This window comes from Chiloscyllium plagiosum, unplaced genomic scaffold (assembly GCF_037043375.1).
Source record: "Chiloscyllium plagiosum isolate Xiang-an unplaced genomic scaffold, Cpla_swu_hap1 HiC_scaffold_9, whole genome shotgun sequence".
Taxonomy (NCBI): domain Eukaryota; kingdom Metazoa; phylum Chordata; class Chondrichthyes; order Orectolobiformes; family Hemiscylliidae; genus Chiloscyllium; species Chiloscyllium plagiosum.
In genome coordinates this window covers 6,691,201-6,716,727 of record NW_028270147.1, presented here as the reverse complement: position 1 = coordinate 6,716,727, position 25,527 = coordinate 6,691,201, and the positions used below count along the sequence as shown (strand labels likewise).

Genomic DNA, 25,527 nt, shown 5'->3' with positions numbered 1-25,527 from the left:
AGCACACATACACACACACATATACACACACGTGGAAACACACAGCACGTATACACACACGCACATATACACACACGCGCACACACGCACAGCACATATACACACAAACGCACACACACATATACACACACACATATACACACACATATACACATATACACACAGCAAATATACACATATACACACACGCATACACACACAGCACATACACACACAGCACATACACACACACGCATACATACACATATACACACAGCACATATACACACATGTGCACACACATACACAGCACATATACACACACACACATATACACATATACACACACGCATACACACACAGCACATACACACACAGCACATACACACACACGCATACATACACATATACACATATACACACAGCACATATACACACACGTGCACACACATACACAGCACCTATACACACACATACGCACACGCACACACACAGATGTATACACATATACACACACATGGAACCGCAGAAATGATACAACACAAAAGGGGGCCATTCAGCCCATCTTATCCATGCTAACCCAAAGACACCCAGATGCTGTTTCTAATGGCAGAATGCCAAAGGAGGAATTCAGGATGAGAGCGCTAGGGAGTCAGTGACCAAAGGAAGGCCTATCTCATTGAGTTTATGTCACCTCTGATTGAATTACATCAAAACCAAAGCACATCAGTCAGTCCTTTGAAGTAAATGGTCTTCATTGGGTATCTAGGTTCCTCACATCCCTGTCTCATCCACTTCATCTCATCCTGTCAGTGGCCCTCCTTTTCCTTCAAACCATCGAATGTAGAACAGTGTAGCACAAGAACAGGCCCTTCAGCCCACCATGTCTGTGCTCACCGTAATGCAACATCTATCTTCTTTATCAATATATCTCTGTTCACCTCAACCATTCTCTGTCATTGTGAGGCCCACATTTTTACCCCTCTCTGGGTAAGAAAGATTCTCTTGAATTCCTGATTGGATCTACCTTAAACCTTCCATTGTGGACTCTGCAGCAGGTGGGAATATCTTTTCGATGCCCAGCTTATCCGGCTTCTTTGTACCTCAGTCTTCTCTTTTATGGGAAAAGGAGCCTTGGCATATTCAATCTTTCCTGGTAACCTCATAGTTCTGGGAGCTTCCTTGTTAATCTCCGGTGATTTTAAAGTATTTTTTTGTAACGTGGAGGCCTAAATGCTGAGAAAGATTCTAAAAGTGGTCTGACCAAAGGACTTTTGTGTTTAACATAGTGCATCTGTTTTCAATTCTACCCTAGAAATGATTGCTATCTTTCTTATGTCTTTGCAAAGCTTTGTTGCTACTTTCAATAAATAGCCATTGAATGGGAGAGAACTTGTGCATTTCTGAAAAGAGATATGTTTTGTAGAGGCTTTCCATCTTGCAAGCATCAGGACTATTCGCAAGAATACCAATTCAAGAGGAAACCACAATTACACAGTAAAAGAAAGCTACTTTGTTTGCAGGTGGACTCTCATTGGTAGAGGTATTGTCATAGAGAATGCACCAGTTAATGATGATTGATAGTTAACTGCAGTTATGCATTCTCCACATCAGTGCCTCCACCAATCAAAATCCGCCAAAACAATCCGCTTGCTCTTCCCAGGCAATATAAATGTTAGCTTTCTCCTTGAACCCACATTTCTTACAAATTGTTCTGACAAGTGTCAGATAAAAATATACAACAAAATAAGCCATTTCAGTCTTTTAATAATTTATCCCAAGATAACTTGGTACCTTTTCTTCATTTAGATGTTTGTTATGCATGCCTTTATTGATCAGTGCATTGAGTACAGAAGTTGGGAGGTCATATTGTGGCTGTACAGGACATTGGTTAGACCACTTTTTGAATATTGTGTGTAATTCTGATCTCTCTGCCGTAGGAAAATGTTGTGAAACTTGAAAGGGTTCAGGAAAAATTTACAAAGATGTTGCCAGGATTGGAGGGTTTAAGCTACAGGGAGAAGCTGAATAGAATGGGACTGTTTTACCAGGAGCATCGGAGGCTGAGGGGTGATGTTATAGAGGTTTACAAAATCAGAGGGGCATGGATAGGATAAATAGACAAGGTCTTTCCCCCAGAGTGGGGGGGATCCAAAATGAGAGACCATATATTTAAGGTGAGAGTGGAAAGATTTAAAAGGGACCTGAGGGGCAACTTTTTCACACAGAGGGTAGTGTGTGTATAGAATGAGCTACCAGAGGAAGTGGTGGAGGCTGGTACAATTACAACAATTAAAAGGCATCTGGATGGGTATATGAACAGGAAAGGTTTCGAGGGATATGGACCAAATGCTGGCAAATAGGACGAGATTAATTTAGGATATCTGGTCATCATGGACAAGTGGGACTGATGGGTCTGTTTCCCTGCTGTGTATCTCTACAATTCTGTGACTCTAGATACTCACTTCTCAAGGCTAGTGAGGCATAAGAAGAAATAAGAGCAGAAGGCCATTCAGCCCATCAAGCTTGCTCTGCCAATCAATAAGATCAGACCTTTTCATAGTCAGATACAACTGAGTGGCTTGCTCAACAACATCCACTACAAACCAACCGACTCCCACAGCTACCTGGACTACACCTCCTCCCATCCTGCCCCCTGTAAAAAAGCCATCCCATTCTCCCAATTCCTTCGTCTCCGCCGCATCTGCTCCCAGGAGGACCAGTTCCAAAAACGCACAACCCAGATGGCCTCCTTTTTCAAGGACCGCAATTTCCCCCCCGACGTGGTCGACGATGCCCTCCACCGCATCTCTTCCACTTCCCGCTCCTCCGCCCTTGAGCCCCGCTCCTCCAACCGCCACCAGGACAGAACCCCACTGGTCCTCACCTACCACCCCACCAATCTCCATGTACAGCGTATCATCCACCATCATTTCCGCCACCTCCAAACGGACCCCACCACCAAGGATATATTTCCCTCCCCTCCCCTTTCAGCATTCCGTAAAGACCACTCCCTCCGTGACTCCCTCGTCAGATCCACACCCCCCACCAACCCAACCTCCACTCCCGGCACTTCCCCTGCAACCGCAGGAGGTGCAAGACTTGCGTCCACACCTCCCCCCTCACCTCCCTCCAAGGCCCCAAAGGAAACTTCCATATCCGCCACAGATTCACCTGCACCTCCACACACATCATCTATTGCATCCTCTGCACCCGATGTGGCCTCCTCGATATTGGGGAGACAGGCCGCCTACTTGCGGAGCGTTTCGGAGAACACCTCTGGGACACCCGGACCAACCAACCCAACCACCCTGTGGCTCAACACTTCAACTCCCCCTCCCACTCCACCAAGGATATGCAGGTCTTTGGACTCCTCCATTGCCAGACCACAACAACACGACGGTTGGAGGAAGAGCGCCTCATCTTCCGCCTAGGAACCCTCCAACCACAAGGGATGAACTCGGATTTCACCAGTTTCCTCATTTCCCCTCCCCCCACCTTGTCTCAGTCAAATCCATCGAACTCAGCACCGCCTTCCTAACCTGCAATCTTCTTCCTGACCTCTCCGCCCCCACCCCAATCTGACCTATCACCCTCACCTTGACCTCTTTCCACCTATCGCATTTCCAACGCCCCTCCCCCAAGTTCCTCCTCCCTACCTTTTATCTTAGCCTGCTGGACACACTTTCCTCATTCCTGAAGAAGGGCTTATGCCCGAAACATCCTGTTCCCTGGATGCTGCCTGACCTGCTGCGCTTTTCCAGCAGCACATTTTCAGCCTTGCTCAACAACTCACCAAGGTTTCTTGGACAGCACCTTCCAAACCCACAATCTTTACCATCTAGAAGAACAACGGCAGGAAATACATGACAACACTATCATTGCCCCTGCAAGACAAATCCAATCCTAACATAGTATTGTACCTTCATTCCACTTGTATCACTGTTCCCTCAATGCCAAAGTCCTGGCACTCCTCCCCAACATGACCAACATCACCACCCCTCCCAGGCAAAGAGTAATGGGCAATGAATGTTGGCCTAGCCAATGACATCCATGGCCTGTGAATGGATTTAAAACCCATGGCTGTTTTGGTTTTGGCCTTAACTTCACCTTACTGAGAGGTCAGTTTTGAGACAAGGCATGGCAGATTTAAAAGGGAGATAGAGAGAAATTATTTCTCGCAAAGGGTCATGAAGCCGTAGAATTCACCACCCCAGAGAGCGGTGGATGTTAGGACATTGAGTACATTTAAGGAGGAGATTGTCAGATTTACTTAGTAAAGGGTTAAAGTGTTATGGAAAATGAGCAGGAAAGTGGAGTTTAAGCCGAGATGAGATGAGCCTTGATTATATCAATTGGTGGGGTAGGTTTGAGAGGCTGAATAGCTTACTCCTGCTCTTCGATGTTATGTACTCAGACACCCTCACCCCACATTCTACCCCCACTTCAAACTCTAAGACTCGCTTGTCGGTCAAAGCTCTGTTTAACTCAGCCTTCAGCATAATGAGTGAAGCAGTCTCCAGTGTCTCCTGGGATGGCTAATTCCAAAGATTAAGAGGAAATTCCAAAAATTCGTCTTCACTTCAGTCTTAAGTGGGAATCCCCTTATTCTATCACATTATACAACCAACAAAGAACATACCACCTCTCACAGCTTTATTCAGATTCACTTGTCACTTTCTCACCTATTCTCTACATGTTTGTTTTACCATGCCTGACGTTATGTTCTGTACAGGTTTGGTTGTTATTTTCCCTTTGCCAACAGGTCAATGGCAGAGCATATTTTATCTACAATGATGCCGCCCCATTCATGCCTTATGACATGCAGCACGGACACACAAAAGGTGAGCAAATCTTATACAGTCCTGGCACAGAGGAAGCAAATGTGGTGGTTACGGAGGCAGGCACTGAGGAAGCAAATGTGGCTGTGGTAATGAGTTTGTTTCAGGACATAGTTGAAGATCTTCAGGGCAGAGGAAATGACCTGGGAGTTGCAGTGGGAGAGGGATTCCCTGAGATTCTTGTAGAGAGAGGAGGAAAACTTCTTCAAGGCAGGCATCCTTGCAAGAGGATTCGCAGTAGGGTTAAACCAGAATCTTGTTCACATTCGGTGTCAGTTCGAGAATCACAGATTTGTTCTGGCACAGAAGGGGGCTATTCAGCCACTTATCATGGTTCTATTCCTTACAACAATGCACTGCTGGGGATTCTAGAACTAGGGGACATTGCCTGAGAATGAGGGCCAGCCATTTTGGGAGAGATGTTAGGAAGCTCGTGAATTGAATTGAATTGAATTTATTGTCACATGTACCGTGGCACAATGAAAAGCTTTGTCTTGCGAGCAATACAGACAGATCACAGAGTTAAGTAGCATAGATAGTAAATAATAGGTAAACAGCGGCAAAAACAAAAACACAAGTACAGGTGAATGTTATGAGTTTGTGAGTCCATTCAGTATTCTAACAACAGTAGGATATAAACTGTTTCAAAACTGGCTGGTGCGTGTGTTCTGGCTTCTGTACCTTCTTCCTGATGGTAGAGGTTGTAGAAAAACATTGCCAGGCTGGGATGGATCTTTGAGAATGCTGGCGGCCTTTCCTTGACAGTGGGCCTGGTAGATGGATTCTACAGATTCTTTGACATACAAAGGGTGGGAAAGATTTGGAACTCTCTTCCACAAATGGCAGCGGATGCTGAATCTGTTGTTAATTTTAAATCTGAGATAAATAAACATTTGTTAAGGGGTCTGGGCCAAAGGCATACAAATAGATCAACCATGACCTCGTTGAATGCTGGAACAGGCTCAAGGGGCTGAAAGGTCTACCCGTGTTCCTATGTTCCAATCCCCTGCCTTTTCTCCATATCCCTGTATACCTCTATCCAAATAATCGTCCAATACCCCTCTTAACTGCCACAAGTGCCTCCACCACATTTGCAGGCAGTGCATTCTGCACCCTAACCACTCATTTGGTGAAAAAATTTATTTCTCATATCACCCTTGCTTTGTTTACACATCACTTTAAATGTATACACTCTCATTCTTTTATCATTTAGAGTGGGATCACCTTCTCTCTGTCTACTGTATCCAGCCCCTTCAGGATTTTAAAACGCTCCAGAAGATCTCCTCCCTCTCTCCAAGGAGAACAGTCCCAACTTCTTCAATCTATCTTCAAAGCTGAAATATCAAATTCCAGTTCCCCTTCTTGTAAATAGCTTCTGCACTCTCTCCAATATATTCACATCTTTCCTATGATGTGGCACATCTTTCCTATGCTGAGGTCCAATCAGTGTCTGTACAAGTTCAATACCTGAAGAAGGCTCACTACTAACTCTTAATGTTAATTCTGCTTTTTCTCCACAGATCATGCAAGATCTGCCACGTTCCTGCAGCAATTTCTGGTTTTGTTTCAGATCTCCAGAATCCACGGTTCTTCATTCCAATATCACCTCCTTGCCTTTGTACTCTCTGCCCCCATTGATAAAGCCAAAGACACTGTGCGCTTTATTAACTGTTCTCTCCAGCTGTCCAGCCACCTTCAGTAATCTGTGCACATACACCTCTGGCTGCCTCTGTTCCTGCACCCCTTTAGAATTGTACCCCCTATTTTATATTGTCTCTCAATGTTCTCCTGAGCAAAGTGCAGCACCTCACACTCTGCATTGAGTCTTGTCTGCCATCTATCCACCCACTCCACCAACTTATCAATGTCCTTTTCGAGTACCAAACTAATATAGAGACATAGAGATGTACAGCGCAGAAACCAGCCCTTTGGTCCAACTCGTCCATACCAACCAGATATTCTAACTTAATCTAATCCCATTTGCCAGCATTTGGCCGATATCCCTCTAAACACTGATGAAAGTGAGGACTGCAGATGTTGGAGATTAGAGTCGAGAGTGTGGTGCTGGAAAAGCACAGCAGGTCAGGCAGCACTGAGGAGCAGGAGAGTTGACATTTCGAGCGAAAGCCCATTCCTGATGAAGGGCTTTTGTCCGAAACGTTGATTTTCCTGCTGCTCACCAAGTGCCTGAGCTGCTGTGCTTTTCCAGCACCACACTCTCGACTCTCTCCAAACCCTTCCTATTCATATACCCATCCAAATGCCTCTTAAATGTTGTAATTGTACCAGCCTCCACCACTTCCTCTGGCAGCTCATTCCATACACGTACCACCCTCTGCGTGAAAAAGTTGCCCCTCAGGTCCCTTTTAAATCTTTTCCCTCTCACCCTAAACCTATGCCCTCTAATTCTGGACTCCTTTACCCTGGGGAAAAGACCTTGGCTATTCACCCTATCCATGCCCCTCATGATTTTATAAACTTCTATAAGGTCACCCCTCAGCTTCTGATGCTCCAGGAAAATTAGATCCAGTTTATTCAGCCTCTCCCTGTAACTTAAACCCTCTGATCCTGGCAACATCCTTGTAAATCTTTTCCTCATTGTCCTCTTCACTATTTATAATTCTTCTAAGTTTAGTGTTTTCTGCAAACTTTCCAGATTAAATTTGAATGGAAGTGTGTCCATCCCAATGTATTTGGTCCATTTATATTTGTCACTTGTGAATTGAGAACTATCTGATCTATTCAGGAGAGCAAGATCTTTCATAATGTCTGCTGCACTGTAATTTTAAACTCCACCTCCCCCCACCCCCAACCATTGTGGGATGTTTTGAGTCTCTCTATCCCACTGACAATGTTAACTGATTCCAGGGAAAAGTGAAGGGGTTATCAATTTTCAGAGTAATGATTAAATAACCTCAGGGTCTTGTCAATATTGAAAAGGCATCACATAAACACTGATAGCTGATTGTGGTTTACCACTGGTTAATATAATAACCGACTTACAAAAGGGCTTCAACATTGGTGGAGTCTTTTGGGAGGTGATGGATAATGACCTTGGTGTAGGCTAACTATGAGCTTACATCTCAGATCTGGTTACTAACCCAATATTATTTATTTCCCTTCAATAATGGGAGATAGATACTTTCAGGCCAATTTTTACCTAATTTTCTCGCCTCCTTTCCTGAAGGTCTTCACTTTCGAGTCTTCACAAGCTCTATGTTCATGGTCATCTTCACTTGTATGAACTCAGTCTGTAAGCGTTGGTGAGATTTTCTACCAGATGGACAGTGAACCAAATTTGATTGCCCCTTTTCCCCAACATCAACTTTTCCAACTGGGCAGAACTGTCTCATTAGAGGCATAGTCATACAGCACAGAAACACCTCTTCAATCTAACCCTTTCATGGCGACCATAATCCCAAACTAAACTGTTCCCACCTGCCTGCTCCTGGGCCATATCCCTTCAAACCTTTCCTGTTTGTGTAACCATCCAGATTGTCTTTTAAATGTTGTAACTGAACCTGCATCGCTCCCTTCCTCAGGAAGTTGATTCCACATGCGAACCATCATCTGTGTAAAAAAGTTGCCAGATTAGATTCCCTACAGTGTGGAAACAGGCCCTTCGGCCCAACAAGTCCACACTGACTTTCTGAAGAGTAACTCATCCAGACCCGTTCCCTATATTTAAGCCTGACTAATGCACCGAACACTACGGGCAATTCAGCATGGCCAATTCACCTGACCAGCACATCTTTGGACTGTGGGAGGAAACTGGAGCACCCGGAGGAAACCCACATAGACACAGGGAGAATGTGCAAACTCCGCACAGATAGTAGGTCCCTGGCGTTGTGAGGCAGTGGTGCTAATCACTGAGCCACTGTGCTGCCAATGTCCCACCTGTCTTTTTTATATCTCTCTCCTCTCACCTTAAAAACATGCCCCCTAGTCCAGAGATTCCCCATCCTAGGGAAAAGACAACTACCATTAACCCTTTCTATACCTCTTTATTAGATCACCTCTCAACCTCCTATGCTCCAGTGAAACAAGACCCAGCCTATCCAGCCTTTCTTTATAACTCAAACCTTCCATACCAGGAAACTTCCTGGTAAATCTCTCTAGACCCTCTCCAGTTTAATAATTTTTTTTCTATACCAGGGTGGAATGGTCCCTGTGTCTGCATTGGTTTCCTCTGGGTGCTCTGGTTTCCTCCCACAGTCCAAAGATGTGCAGGTCAGACGAATTGCCATACTAAATTGCCCGTAATGTTAGGTACATTGGTCAGAGGGAAATGGGTCCGGGTGGGTAACTCTTTGGAGGGTCGGTGTGGACTTGTTGGGCCGAAGGGCCTGTCCCTACACTGTAGGGAATCTAATCTAATCTTACAAAGCATCAAGAACTGGAGACAGTATTCCAGAAGAGGTCTCACCAACTTCCTGTACAGCTTTAACATGATGTCCCAATTCCTATACTGAGGTCTGAGCAATGAAGGAAAGCATGCCAAATGCCTTCTTAACCACCCTGTCTACCTGTGACACAGCCTTCCTGCTATCCCCATGACCCAGTGAGATAGTGAAAGAGAAAAAGAAAGAGTTTCATTTATATAGTGCCTTTCACAGGATGTTTGATGCCATTTACAATCAATGGTGCTTTTTGAACTTTAGTCAATGTGATAATGTGAGAGCTAATTTGTGCACAGTAAACTGACCAGGAGCGGATGATCCAAGTTAAGCATTTATTCACAGAAGGGCCAGGATTATAAGGGTAACTCCTCTTCAAAGTAATGCTGATGAATATTTAAAGTTCCTCAGGAGAGATGGAGTTGTATTGGAGGCAGTCCAGGGGAGGGTCACTCGATTAATTCTAAGGATGAGGAGTCTGTCTCATGGAGAGACATTGAGCAGATTAGGCCAATACTTGCCGTGGAGTTTAGAAGAATGAGAGAACATCTATTTGAGGTGTACAAGATGCAAAAGGGAATTGACAAAGCAGCTGTAGAGAGGATGTTTCCTCATGTGGGACAATCTAGAATGAGAGGTCAGTACAATAAGGAGTGGCAGATTTAAACAGAGTTGAGGAGAAATCACTGCTCTCCAAGGTTCATGAATCTGTGGAATTCACTCGCCCAGAATGTGGTAGGTGCTGGGACATTGAGTTAATTGAAGGAGGAGTGGTTCAATTCGCAGTGGGTTGAGGGTTATGGAGAGCGGACAGGAAAGTGGAGTCGAGGCCGAGATGAGATTAGCTGTGATCATATTGAATGGTGGAGCAGGCTCGAGGGGCTGAATGGTCTCCTCCTGCTCCTCCGATGTTCCTATGTTCCTCTGAGAGAAAAGGCAGGGGATCAGGTTAATGCATCTTTGAAATGGCAGCACCTCTGGTAGTGCTGCATTCCTCCTGTGGTAGAATGAGGGCCTACGTTTAGCCCCTGGCTTGGAACCACAGGCCCTCAACCCTTGGTTTGCCGGGATGCCGGGACTGATGTATGAAGGGAGAAGAAGGGCCTGTGCCCGAAACGTCGAATCCCCTGTTCCCTGGATGCTGCCTGACCTGCTGTGCTGTTCCAGCAATAAAGTTTCAACTTTGATCTCCAGCATCTGCAGACCTCACTTTCTCCATGAAGGGAGACCAGATCAGTTAGGACTACACAGGACCAAATCACTGCAGATGCTGGAATCTGTACTGAAAATACCAAATGCTGGCGATCACAGCGGGTCAGGCAGCATCCAGGCAGAGAGATCAAGCTAACATCTCGAGTCTAGATCGGAGATGAAGAGTCATCTAGACTCGAAACAGTAGATCGTTCTCTCTCTATGGATGCTGCCAGTCCCACTGTGATCTCCAGCATATGTTGTTTTTGGTTAGGTCCACATTCACTGGAGTTTAGAAGAATGCGGGGGTGGGGGGGGGGGGCGCTGCGGGGGCGGATGGGGAAGGATCTCATAGAAACTTAGAAAATTCTAACGGGGTTAGACAGGGTAAACACAGGAAGGATGTTCCCAATGTCAAGGGAGGTCACAACCAGGGGGTCACAGTCTAAGGATACGGGGTCAGCCCTTTCAGACTGAGATGAGGAGAAATGTCTTCACCCAGCTGTGGAATTCTCTGCCACAGAAAGCAGTTGAGGTGTGTCTTGATTTGATTTCCTGGCTCATCAGTTTATTGCTGATAAGAAGGTTTGAAATGGAGAAAAGTTTGATTGTTACACATTGTCCAGTATGGAACCAGGAGATCCTCTACTATCCCAACGGCTTGGGAAGGCAGTGCACCAGCAGGAAACATCATTGCTGGTTGATGTCTTTAACCGGAGTCCAGGATGCTGGTTTCACCTGCTTGCAGCTCAAACCGGCGATATTCCTGATCAGAGTATAGCAGGACTCGCCAAAGGTTCTGCCTCCTTGTGGTCCCACTAACCTCCGTCTCTGAATCCCCATTATTTAATATTGCTGATTAATATCATCCCGGGTAACACAAATAGTGAAAGATATCTTACACTAAGAAAACAAAAAACTGCAGGTGCTGGAGATCTGAAACAAGTAAAGGAATTGCTGGAGAAACTCAGCAGGTCTGGCAGCACCTGTGGAGAGAAAGCAGACTAAATGTTTTGAGTCCGGAGATTCCTTGTCAGAACAATATAGAGTCGTTTCTGCTGTAATGCTGTTTCTTCAGCACCATTGAAGAGTTTAGACCATTATTTGTAGAACACGAACTTTCCTTACCAGTATTGGCTGGAATGTGATTCCGGCCCCATTAGTTTAAATGGTGTGACTATTGTGCGATTTTCTTATAACACGAGATCACGTGAGCACGGATATCACATTATATCAGAACCACCTGTAGTGGCCTTTTTGACACTTTATAGTCATAGGGTTTGTTACTTTCTTTCTCATTTTTATTTCATTTCAGGGGTTCTGCTGTTTGACAAATCCCAGGGGTTTTGGCTGAGTCACAGTGTTCCACATTTCCCACCCTTTGCCAACAAGCGGTATTCCTGGCCTTCGACTGGGAAGATGTTTGGACAGATCCTTTTCTGTTTCACCTACAAATACAGACAAGTGATGGAAATTGGTAAGGAGTCTGTTCTATGGTGAGGTTGGTGAGATGCTGCTGGGCAAGTTCTCCCTGGAGTGTTGGAGCCTGAGGGGTGGCCTTATACAGGTTTATAAAACCATGAGGGGCATGGATAGGGTAAATAGACAAAGTCTTTTACCCAGGGTAGAGGAATTCAGAACTAGAGGTTTAGGGTAGAGGAGAAAGATTTAAAAGGGACCTAAGAGGTAACTTTTTCATGCATTTCACGATGGCTCAGTGGTTAATGCTGCTGCACAGCGCCAGGGTCCTGAGTTCAATCTTTGCCTCAGACAACTGACTGTGTGAAGAACTTCCACATATATCTCCCCTAAACCTTTCCCCTCTCACTTTGAACTCGTGACCCCTAGTAATTGAGTCCCTCACTTTGGAAAAAAGCTTCTTGCTATCTGCCCTGTCTATGCCTGTCATGATTTTGTAGGCCTCAATCAGGTTCCCCCCATAACCTCCTTCTTTCGAATGAACATAATCCTAATCTACTTAACCTCTCCACATAGCAAGCACTCTCCATACCAGGCAACATCCTGGTGAACCTCCCCTGCACCCTCTCCAAACCATCCGCATCTCTGGAGACCAGAACTGTACACAATATTCCAAATGTGGTTGAACCAAAGTCTTATACAACTGTAACATGACCTGCCAACTCTTGTACTCAATACCCCATCCAATGAAGGAAAGCATGCTTTGTGCCGTCTTGACCACTCTACTGACCAGCATTGCCACCTTCAGGGAACAATGGACCTGAACACCCAGATCTCTCTGTACATCAATATTACCCTGGATTTTTCCATTTATCATATAGTTTGTTCTTGAATTGGATCTTCCAAAATGCATCACCATGCATTTGTCTAGATTGAACTCCATCTGCCATTTCTCTGCCCAACTCTCTAATCTATCTATATTTTACTCTATTCTCTGATAGTCCCCTTCACAGTCTGCTACTCCACCAACCTTAGTGTCATCTGCAAACTTGTTAATGAGGCAACCTACACCCTCCTCCAAATCATTTACGTATATCACAAACAACAGTGGTCCCAGCACAGATCCCTGTGGGACACCACTGGTCACAGGTCTCCATTTTGAGAAACTCCCTTCCACTATTACTCTCTGTCTCCTGTTGTCCAGCCAGTTCTCTATCCATCTAGCTAGAACACCCTGGACCCTGTCTGACTTCACCTTCTTCATCAATCTATCATGGAGAATCTTATCAAACACCTTACTAAAGTTCATGTATATGATATCTATCTCCCTTCCCTCATCAATTTTCTCACCTCTTCAAAGAATTCTATTAGGTTTGTAAGACATGACCTTCCCTGCACAAAACCATGCTGCCTATCACTGATAAACCCATTTTCTTCCAAATGGGTATATATCCTATCCCTTAGTATCTTCTCCAGTAGCTTCCCTACCATCAACGTCAGGCTCACTGGACTATAATTACCTGGGATTATCCTAGCTACCCTTCTTAAACAAGGGGACAACGTTAGCAAATCTCCAGTTCTCGAGGAGCTCCCCCATGTTTAAAAATGCTGCAAAGATATCTGTTAAAGCCCCAGCTATTTCCTCTCTCACTTCCCTCCGTAACCTGGGGATAGATCCCATCCAGACGTGGGGACTTGTCCACCGTAATGCCTTTTAGAATACACATCACTTCCTCTCTCCTTTTGCCGACTTGACCTAGCCTAATCAAAGATCTATCCCTAACCTCAACATCCGTCATGTCCCTCTCCTCGGTGAATACCAATACAAAGTACTCATTAAGAATCTCACCATTTTCTCTGACTCCATGCATAACTTTCCTCCTTTGTCCTTGAGTGGGCCAACCCTTTCCCTAGCTACTCTCTTGCTCCTTATATATGAATAAAAGGTTTTGGGGTTTTCCTTAACCCTGCTCACTACGGATGTCTCATGACCCCTTTTAGCCCTCTTCATTCCTTGTTTCAGATTGGTCCTACATTCCTGATATTCTTCCAAAGCTTCATCTGTCTTCAGTCACCTAGACCTTATGCATCCTGTTTCCTCTTAGCTTGTCTTACAATTTCACCCGTCATCAATGTTTTCCTAATCTTGCCATTTCTACCCTCATTTTCACAGGAACACATCTCTCCTGAACTCTCATCAACCTCTCTTTAAAAGCCTCCCACAAATTGAATGTGGTTTTCACTTCAAACAGCTACTGCTAATTGACATTCCCCAGCTCCTGTCAAATTTTGCTATAGTTGGCCTTCCTCCAAATTAGCACTCTTCCTTTAGGACCACTCTCGTCTTTGACCATGAGTATTCTAAAACTTATGGAATTGTGATCATTATTCCCAAAATAATCCCCTACTGAAACTTCTGGTGCTGAGTGGCTTTAACTCTCTAAATTGAGATTAGTAGCAAACCTACTAACTTACAGAGTCATGGTGATGTACAGCACGGAAACAGACCCTTTGGTCCAACCCGTCCATGCCGACCAGATATACCAACCCAACCTAGTCCCAACTGCCAGCACCTGGCCCATATCCTCCCACACCCTTCCTATTCATATACCCATCCAGATGCCTTTTAAATGTTGCATACATGTACCACCCTCTGCGTGAAAGAGTTGCCCCTGATGTCTCTTTCCCCTCTCACCCTAAACCTATGCCCTCTAGTTCTGGACTCCCCGACCCCAGGGAAGAGACTTTGTCTATGCATCCTATCCATGCCCCTCATGATTTTATAAACCTCTATAAGGTCACGCCTCAGCCTCCGATGCTCCAGGGAAAACAGCCCCAGCCTGTTCAGCCTCTCCCTATAGCTCAAATCCTCCAACCCTGGCAACATCCTTGTAAATCTTTTCTGAACCCTTTCAAGTTTCACAACATCTTTCCGATAGGAAGGAAGCCAGAATTGCACGCAATATTCCAAAAGTGGCTTAACCAATGTCCTGTACAGCTGCAAGATGACCTCCCAACCCCCATACTCAATACTCTGACCAATAAAGGAAAGCATACCAAACGCCTTCTTCACTATCCTACCTACCTGCGACTCCATTTTCAAGGAGCTATGAACCTGCACTCCAAGCTCTCTTTGTTCAGCAACATAGAACATAGAACAATACAGCACAAAACAGGCCCTTTAGCCCTCGATGTTGCGCCAACCTGTGAACTATTCTCGCTTGTCCCCCTACACTATCCCATCATCATCCATGTGCTTATCCAAGGATTACTTAAATCTCCCTAATGTGGCTGAATTAATTACATTGGCAGGTAGGGCATTCCACACCCTTACCACTCTCTGCGTAAAGAATCTGCCTCTGACATCTGTCTTAAATCTATCACCCCTCAATTTGTAGTTATGCCCCCTCGTCCAAGTAGACGTCATCATCCTAGGAAAAAGACTTCCATTGTCTACCCTATCTAATCCTCTGATCATCTTGTATGTCTCTATCAAATCCCCTCTTAGCCTTCTTCTTGCCAATGAGAACAGGTTCAAGTCTCTCAGCCTTTCCTCATAAGACCTTCCCTCCAGACCAGGCAAAATTCTGATAAATCTCCTCTGCACCTTTTCCAATGCTTCCACATCCTTCCCGAAATATGGGGACCAGAACTGTACACAATATTCCGAGTGTGGCCGCATCAGCGTTTTGTATAGTTGCAGCACTCCCTAGGACCTTCCCATTAAGTGTATAAGTCCTGCTAAGGATTGCTTTCCCAAAATGCAGCACCTCGCATTTTGGAGAATGGGGAGAATGCGGGTAAGTGAAGTTGAAATGCTCATCAGCCATGACTGAATGGCAGAGTGGACTCGATGGGCCGAATGGGCCTTACTTCAGCTCCTATGTCTTATGGTCTTATGGTCTTATCTGAATTAAACTCCATCTGCCATTTCTCAGCCCATTGGCCCATCTGGTCAAGATCCTGTTGTAATCTGAGGTAACCCTCTTCGCTGTCCACTACACCTCCAATTTTGGTGTCATCTGCAAACTTACTAAATATACCTCTTATGCTCACATCCAAATCATTTATATAAATGACGAAAAGTAAGGACCCAGCACTGATCCTTATGGCACTCCACTGCTCACAGGCCTCCAATCTGAAAAACAACCCTCCACCACCACCCTCTGTCTTCTACCTTTGAGCCAGTTCTGGATCCAAATGGCTAGTTCTCCCTGTATTCTGTGAGATCTAACCTTGCAAACCAGTCTCCCATGGGGAACCTTGTCGAATGCCTTACTGAAGTCCATATAGATCACATCTACCGCTCTGCCCTCATCAATCCTCTTTGTTACTTCTTCAAAAAGCTCAATCAAGTTTGTGAGACATGACCTGCCCTTGACAAAGCCGTGTTGACTATCCCTAATCAGTCCTTGCCTTTCCAAATAAATGTACATCCTGTCCCTCAGGATTCCCTCCAACAAGTTGTCCACCACCGACGTCAGGCTCACTGGTCTATATTCCCTGGCTTGTCCTTACCACATTTCCTAAATAGTGGCATCACGTTAGCCAACCTCCAGTCTTCCGGCACCTCACCTGTGACTATCAATGATACAAATATCTCAGCAAGAGGCCCAGCAATCATTTTTCTAGCTTTCCACAGAGTTCTAGGGTACACCTGATCAGGTCCTGGGGATTTATCCACCTTTACCCGTTTCAAGACATCCAGTACTTCCTCCTCTGTAATCTGGACATTTTTAAATTTGTCACCACCTATTTCCCTACAGTCTATTTCTTCCATGTCCTTTTCCACAGTAAACACAAATTGTTTAGTATCCCCCACATCTCCTGCGGCTCCACACAAAGGCCACCTTGCTAGTCTTTGAGGGGCCCTGTTCTCTCCCTAGTTACCCTTCTGTCCTTATTGTATTTGTAAAAACCCTTTGGTTTCTCCTTTCCTCTATTTACCAAAGCTATCTCATGTCTGCTTTTTGCCTTCCTGATTTCCCTCTTAAGTATACTCCTACTTCCTTTGTACTCTTCTAAGGATTCACTTAATCTATCCTGTCTGTACCTGACATATGCTTCCTTCTTTTTCTTAACCAAACCCTCAATTTCTTTAGTCATCCAGCATTCCCTATAGTACCAGCCTTCCCTTTCACCCTGACAGGAATATACTTTGACTGGACTCTTGTTATCTCATTTCTGAAGGCTTCCCATTTCCCAGCCGTCCCTTTACCTGCGAACATCTGCCCATGATCTGCTTCTGAAAGTTCTTGCGTAATACCGTCAAAATTGGCCTTTCTCCAATTTAGAACTTCAACTTTTCGATCTGGTCTATCCTTTTCCATCACTATTTTAAAACTAATACAATTGTAGTTGCTGGCCCCACAGTGCTCCCCCACTGACACCTCAGTCACCTGCCCTGCCTTATTTCCCAAGAGTAGGTCAAGTTTTGCACCTTCTCTAGTCGGTACATGCATATATTGAATCAGAAAATTTTCTTGTACACACTTAACAAATTCTTCTCCATCTAAACCCTTAATGTGGCAGTCCCAGTCTGTGTCTGGAAAGTTAATATCCCCTACCATAACCACCCTATTATTCTTACAGATAACTGAGATCTCCTTACGAATTTGTTTCTCAATTTCCCGCTGACTATTAGGGGGTCTATAATACAATCCCAATAAGGTGATCATCCTTTTCTTATTTCTCAGTTCAACCCAAATAACTTCCCTGGATGTACTTGTTTTCATGAAATTCCTCTCTGTGTTAAACGAATACCATGGCAACTGAAAACAAGTTGAGAAAAATGCTAAAAATGGATCCTGGAGGAATGTCTTACTGGCACATTCATTACAGATACCACAGAGTGCAATGATAATTGGACTGTTCATATATTTCTGCCTTAGCTGAAATTCTTGCCATTGGTTGCAGTCTGTGTCTGTGCTTATTGCTTCAGGGACTGAGAATGAAAAGATTGACACATTACTTTCTCAATAACACAGAAGCAGACATGCTGGTTCCTAAGTTGAGAGCTTCCTGAATGCTCTGGGGTCAACTCTTGGACATGTTTATATGCCGGATCTTGAGCAAATATCCGCTGACCTATTGAATGCAGTTGTAGTAGTGACCTATTAAAATAAAAGAGAATTTTGCAACATCACACAAAAATAAAAACAAAAAGGCCAAGGACTTTATTTCAGACCACAAAAAAAAAGTTCAAAAGCTTGAAGAAAAAGTCAAACAGAAGAAGAATTCTGAAACAATTTTGAGGCTTTTGGAACATCCACATACTCAGGGTTTAAATCAAATTTCTGAGGGTAGATTTACTAAGGCTGTAGTCAAAGACTCTTCTTTAATAAAATGTGCAAAAGGATGTGCCTTGTGACAGGAAAGCAACCATGTTGTTAAGCATGTACAAGAAACATTTCTGATTCAATATATGTGGATGTACCTACTAGAAAAGGTGCAAAACTTGACCTACACTTAGGAAATAAGGCAGGGCAGGTAACCCAGGTTGTAGGAAAGGTTTTGGAAAGGATTATAAGAGATATGATTTATAATAATCTAGCAAGCAACAATTTGATTTCAGATAGTCAACATGGTTTCATCAAGGGCAGGTCATGTCTCACAAACCTCACTGAGTTTTTTGAGAAGGTGACCAAGCATGTAGATGAGGGTAGGGCAGTTGATGTGGTAAACATGGACTTCAGTAAAGCCTTTGATAAGGCTCCACATGGTAGGCTGTTGGAGAAAATGCAGAGGCATGGGATTGAGGGTGATTTAGCAGTTTGGATTAGACACTGGCTTTCTGAAAGAAGGCAGCGAGTGGAGGTTGATGGAACATATTCAGTCTGGAGTCCGGTTACTAGTGGTGTGCCACAAGGATCTGTTTTGGGATCACTGCTGTTTGTCATTTTTATAAATGACTTAGACACAGGCATAGGTGGAAGGTTTAGTAAATTTGCAGATGACACTAAAGTCGGTGGAGTAGTGGACAGTTTGGAAGAATGTTACAGGTTGCAGGGGGACTTGGATAAACTGCAGAATTGGGCTGAGAGTGGCAAATGGAGTTCAATGCAGCTAAATGTGCGGTGGTGCACTTTGGGAAGAATAACAGGAAGGCAGAGTACTGGGTCAATGGAAAGATTCTTGGTAGTGTGGATGTGCAGAGGGATCTTGGAGTACATAGATTCCTAAAAGTTGCCACCCAGGTTAATAGTGCTGTTAAGAAGGCATACGATGTGTTAGGTTTCATTTGTAGAGGGATTGAGTTCCGGAGCCCCAATATCATGCTGCAACTGTACAAAACGCTGATGCGGCCACACTTGGAATATTTTGTACAGTTCTGGTCCCCATATTTTGGGAAGGATGTTGAAGCATTGGAAAAGGTGCAGAGGAGATTTACCAAGATGTTGCCTGGTCTGGAGGGAAGGTCTTATGAGGAAAGGCTGAGAGACTTAGGTCTGTTCTCGTTGGAAAGAAGAGGGCTAAGAGGGGATTTGATAGAGACATACAAGATGATTAGAGGATTAGATAGGGTAGACAGTGAAAGTCTTTTTCCTAGGATGATGACGTCGGCTTGTATGAGGGGGTATAACTACAAATTGAGGGGTGATAGATTTAAGACAGATGTCAGAGGCAGGTTCTTTACGCAGAGAGTGGTAAGGGCATGGGATGCCCTGCCTGCTAATGTAGTTAACTCAGCCACATTAGGGAGATTTAAACAATCCTTAGATAAGCACATGGATGATTTTGGGATAGTGTAGGGAAACGAGCTGAGAATAGTTCACGGGTCGGTGCAACATCGAGGACTGAAGGGCCTGTTCTGCGCTGTATTGTTCTATGTTCTATGAAAACCTGGTTGAAAAAGGCAGGAAAACCATCACATTGACCTTAACAAACGGTGAAAATATTCCCAGTGATAAGTAGGCCATTTAACACAATTTGAAACTGGAAGCAAGGACAGTCGGTTCTCATATAACACAATAGCTCTGTTCTTGTGCGATCTCATGTTATAAGAAAATTGTGCAATAGCCGCATTGTTTAAACTAATGGGGCCGGAATCACGTTATAGCTAATACAGATAAGGAAACTTCGCATACTCCAAATAATCGTATAAATTCTTCAATCACATTATAGCCAATTCACGTTGAAGAAACATACATTATAGCAGAACCGACTGTAACACAATTCAGTTTCTGAAGGGTCACTGGACCTAAAACATTAACTCTGTTTCTCCCTTTGCAGATGTGGCCGGACTTGCTGGGTTTCTCTAACACTCTCTGTGACTTTGTTTCAAAGTCCCACTGTGATGATGTTAAAGGTGCTATTGAAATGCACATTCTTGTTTTTGTAGTAGCGCATGATCTTCAGCTCTGAACCAGTGGAAGATGTAGTTTGCCCTTTGAGCTGACAGACAAGGGAGCAGTTTGACCACTGTGGATTTTATTTTGTCTTCTTGTTCTAGGTTTTGAGGCTATAACTTTACAGACCTATTGCTGACAAACTAACAGCAGGAAGATCTTTCTTTGCAGGAAGGCAGTTTTTATACTTGAACCCACGCATCTACAACTGGTCTCTCCCTGACACCTTCCTGCCTGAACTTTCAGACCTGCAAATCGCTGCAAAGGGGGGCAGTGTGTCCAAGTCTCCATGGATACGTCACACTGTGCTGACATCCTCGGCAGGACTCCAGCTTCACAGCTTCACTAAATTCAAGCGTTTTGGAGATGGTAAGAGCCCAAACCCCCTGTTTGAAGGGAACTGTCCCCATTCCCAATTGGACTGTGCAATCAGACAAGGATGCAGAGTAGTGGGATCCTATTTAGCCCATCATATCTAAGCTAGCATTTTGAAAGATCTATCCAGTTAGGCCCCCCACTCTCCAGACCTTCAAATGATTTTGCTTTAGATGTTTGTTTTGTTCATTCATGGGATGTGGGTGTCGCTGCCTGGGCCCAGCATTTATTGCCTATCCTGAGTTGCCCCTTGAGAAGTTGGGGTGAGCTGCCCTCTTGAACCGCTGCAGTCCATGTGCTGTAGGTAGACCCACAATGCCCTTAGGAGGGGAATTCTAGGATTTTGACCCAGTGACAGTGAAGGAACAGATGGTGAGTGGCTGGGAGGGGATAGCTACCCTTGTCCTTCCTGGAAGCAGGGGTTGTGGGTCTGGAGGCCGCTATGAGTTGTTGCAGTGTATCTTATAGATGGTACACTCTGCTGCTACCGAGCAATTTTGGGAGTGATTACTCAAATACTGTTATTCCTATCATACTCTGATTTTTCTCCCAGAGTTTGCCTGCCACAGTTAATTACCTCAACTCAATTCTGTTCTTTCTCTGTATTCAGGATATTGTAGAATATCCTGTCAGCGTCTTTTATTATAGAGTCTCTCGCTCTCTCTCTTTCTCTGTCTGTTAACCCTCTGTTACAGAGGGTTGTTAACCCGACAGGTTGTAAATAGGAAAATGAGGATATTTAATACGAAACTGAACAAATTGAAAGACCTAAGTTTGGAGCTAAGTTTCTATCTTCTTCAAACCTCGTGATTAAAATATGATAACAGGAAGTGTTTTGCGGTGAGGGAGTAGCAGCAGATGTGCGAGTTCAAATATATTCTCGATGTATCTTTCACCATCAGTGCCTGTTGTCAATCTTTTTCAGATATTTACGCAGCCTGGGTTGCTCAGGATCTGAAGACGGATTTGTTGGCACAAACTTGGAATGGCACCAAGTACCAGCTCCCTTCGAACTGCTCCCTCCCCAAACACGTCTATAATGTTGCCAGGGTCAAATTGCCAGGGCCAGCCAGCTTTTACTCGGACGATGACCACTCCAAATGGTGTGTGTCACTGCGTTACCATGAGCAGTGGGTTTGTATCGGAGATCTCAATCGGTCAGTTGGTCAAATGTGGAGAAGTGGGGGCCTTCTCTGTACACAGCATCAGAATATTTACCAAACTCTGCGGAGGTCGGTCTCCTGGTACGTTAACTGCACAATCTCTCAGTAGTGGAATGAGAGGACAGCTGACACCAAGTGAATCACAGAGCAAACTGGAGGATCAACAGTTTACAACCTTCTGGGCTCAATACTGAACTCAATACATTCAAATTGTGAACCCGTTCCTTCCTTTTCTTACAGCTTTACTTGTTATGTTCTCTGTCACCTTCTCTCCCCACCCCCACCCCTGTGGGACTGTCTGTTCTTTCCAGTCTGACAGTTAGACACACCATTCTGCCAATCGCAAATTCTGAGTCAGAAAGTGTGACGCTGGAAAAGCACAGCCGGTCAGGCAGCATCTGAGGAGCAGGAGAGTCAAGGTTTCAAACATAAGCTCTTCCCCAGGTCTCGAAACATCGAGCTTATGCCCGAAATGTCGACTCTCCTGCTCCTCAGATGCTGCCTGACCTGCTGTGCTTTTCCAGCATCACACTCTTCGACTCCGACTCTCCAGCCATCTGCAGTCCTCACTTTCTCCATTCTCACATTCCGATGACTTAATCATAGAGGCACATAACACGGAAACAGACCCTTCGGTCCTACTAGTCCATGCAACCGTAATCGAAAAACTAAACTTGTCCCACCTGCCTGCTCCTGACCCATATCCCTCCAAACCTTTCCTATTCACATATTCACCCAAATGTCTTTTAAATGTTGTAACTATACCCGCATCCACCACTTCCTCAGGACGTTGATACCACACACGAACCACCCTCTGTGTAACAAATTTGTCTCTTATGTTTATTATAAATCTCTCTCCTCCTACCCTAAAAATGTGCCCCCTGGTCTCGAAATTCCCCATCTTGAGGGGAAGACACCCACCATCGAGTCTATCTACACCGCTCATAATAAACTTCGATCAGGTCACCTCTCAGCCTCATACGGCTTATTAATATTCTTTCTCCCCCAGCACTCCAACCCCCCCTCACCTCCCCACCCGTTATTGTATAACTGCTGCCCCCCTCCACACTTCACATCAGCTCTGGTGAAGAGTCATCTAGACTCGAAACATTGGCTTGTTCTCTCTCCATGGATGCTGCCTAATCCACTGTGATCTCCAGCATTTGTTGTTTTTCAGTTCAGCTTCCAGCATCTGCAGTGATTTGTGCTGACACCAACCTTTCATTCATTGTTGTGGCCAGCACAGCCATTAGACAACATGCCTCGCTTCTGCTCTTCTCTCTGTCTGGCAGATTACATGAAGCAGCAACAGAGATTGTCAGTACACCTCCTGCTCAACTGCATTCGTTGGGATCTAAACCCATTTGCAAAACGCAGCCTGTTTCCATGAAGAAATAATACCTACAATTTAGATTCCTCCTTCCCCCAGCTGAACTGGAGTTTTCTGGGTTTACCTGTTGACTCTTTCTATAACAATACCAACATCATAAATCTTATTTGAGTCATTGTTTCAGCCCATCCGAGACACAAAACCTCCAAAACATCCACAATGCTTTTAACTTTCTGTGAGAAAATGCAAAGGTCTCCTTCCCTCCTGAGATGGGAGTTATTTTGATCTTAGGCAGAAGATGTGGTGCAGATAGTTATTTATCACCCTGCTGTGTCACATTTCTGAAGCCTGGCCTCCTAACTCAGAGGTAGGGACACTACCACTGCACCACAAGAGCTCCATTAAGTCAAGTATAATGTACTATTTTGGATATTGGATTGTTACTTGGGTAATTCTAATTACTTAATATGCTAATCATTTACTGTGTAGAGAAGAAATAATGCAAATCACATGATTTGGTCTCTTACAGAACCTCATGGAAGATACAATAAGATATGTTCCAATAAACCTCTAGTTTCACATACGTCTGCAGACATGTGAAGGTTTTGTGTTAGACTGTCAGGCCATAAGCTCCCGCAGCAGAATTAGACCATTCAGCCCATCAGGTCTGCTCCATTATCCAATCATAGCTGAAATGCTTCTCAATCCCATTCCCCTGCCATCTCCCTGTAACCCATGATCCCAACACTAATCAGGAACTTCTCCATCTCTGTCATAAAGACATTCATGACTTGACCTCCACAGCCCTTTGCAGCGATGAGCTCCACAGAATCACAGCCCTCCTCCTCATCCTGGTTCTAAAGGGTCACTCTGAGGCTGTGCGAGTCCAGCAATGCCATGAATATTACAAGAGCCATACACGAATGGCCTGTGAGTGTGGTAAGGTGAGATCTGCACTCATGTTCTTGAATATAACTGTTTACATGAAAACGCAGAGAAGATTAACTGTAGGTTCAGGAGTTAACCTTTTGTAATTGTCCACTCTGTGCTGATAATTATGACTGGAGATTCATGTGACACATTTGCTTTGAAACAAAGAATATTCCTGGAGGGAGTGTACTGAGAGGTTATGTCCCCTTGTGGGAGACCTTAGGACCAGATGGCATTATCTCAGAGTAAGGAATCATCCTTTTAAGACGGAGATGAGGAGGGGTTTCTGCTCTCTGAAGGGAGTGAATCTGTGGAATTCTTAACCGCAGAGTGCTGTCGAGGCTAGGTCATTAACATAGAACATAGAACAATACAGCGTAGAACAGGCCCTTCAGCCCTCAATGTTGTGCCGACCTGTGAACTACTCTCAACTCATCCCCCTACACTATTCCATCATCATCCATGTGCTTATCTAAGGATTGTTTAAATCTCCCTAATGTGGCTGAGTCGACTACATTAGCAGGCAGGGCATTCCACGCCTTTACCACTCTCTGTGTAAAGAACCTGCCTCTGACATCTGTCTTAAATCTATCACCCCTCAATTTGTAGTTATGCCCCCTCGTACACGTTGACGTCATCATCCTCAGAAAAAGACTCTCACTGTCTACCCTATCTAATCCTCTGATCATCTTGTATGTCTCCATCAAATCCCCTCTGAGCCTTCTTCTTTCCAATGAGAACAGATTCAAGTCTCTCAGCGTTTCCTCATAAGACCTTCCCTCCAGACCAGGCAACATCCTGATAAATCTCCTCTGCACCTTTTCCAATGCTTCCACATCCTTCCCGAAATATGGTGACCAGAACTGTACACAATATTCCAAGAGTGGCAGCACCAGCATTTTGTATAACTGTAGCATGATATTGTGCCTCCGGAACTCAATCCCTCTATGAATGAAACCTAACACACCATATGCCTTCTTAACAGCACTATCCACCTGGATGGCAGCTTTCAGTGATCTATGTACATGGACTCCAAAATCCCTCTGCACATCCACACTGCCACGAATCTTTCCATTGACCCCGTACTCTGCCTTCCTGTTATTCTTCCCAAAGTGCATCACCTCACATTTAGCTGCATTGAACTCCATTTGTCACCTGATGAAGGAGCGGCGCTCTGAAAGCTAGTGTGCTTCCAATTAAACCTGTTGGACTATAGCCTGGTGATGTGTGGTTTTTAACTTTGTACACCCCAGTCCAACACCGGCATCTCCAAGTCAGATCAGTCATGATCACATTGAATAGCAAAGCAGACCTTCCCAAAAACCTGCTACAACTGCAGCTACCTGCTCCTGCACTCAAAGACTCCCTAAAGTGTGGTATCAGGCCATTCAGCCCATCAGGCCCACACCAGCCCTTCAAACAGCATCCCAGCCCGTCCTGCAACCCTGCATTCCCAATGGCTAATCCACCTAGCCTGCACATCCCTGGAATTTATGGGCAATTTACTATGGCCAATGCATCTAACTTGCACATCTTTGGAAGGAAAGTGGAGCA

General features: G+C 44.6%; 1 protein-coding gene across 4 annotated transcripts in view; it reads left to right on the top strand.

The window, feature by feature from the left end:
• dnase2b (deoxyribonuclease II beta) overlaps nucleotides 1-22,119 on the top strand; it is a 36,301-nt gene extending 14,182 nt beyond the window's left edge. The window contains exons 3-6 of one of the 4 annotated variants that reach the window (XM_087990376.1): nucleotides 4,715-4,823; nucleotides 11,724-11,885; nucleotides 20,347-20,544; nucleotides 21,476-22,119. In XM_087990376.1, coding sequence (XP_087846502.1) covers nucleotides 4,715-4,823; nucleotides 11,724-11,885; nucleotides 20,347-20,544; nucleotides 21,476-21,822 — 816 coding nt within the window. In that variant the 3' untranslated portion in view covers nucleotides 21,823-22,119. The remainder of the gene's footprint in view (nucleotides 1-4,714; nucleotides 4,824-11,723; nucleotides 11,886-20,346; nucleotides 20,545-21,475) is intronic. The other 3 variants (XM_087990377.1, XM_087990378.1, XM_087990379.1) reach the window with 3 other exon arrangements.
• Nucleotides 22,120-25,527: the final 3,408 nt, after the last annotated feature.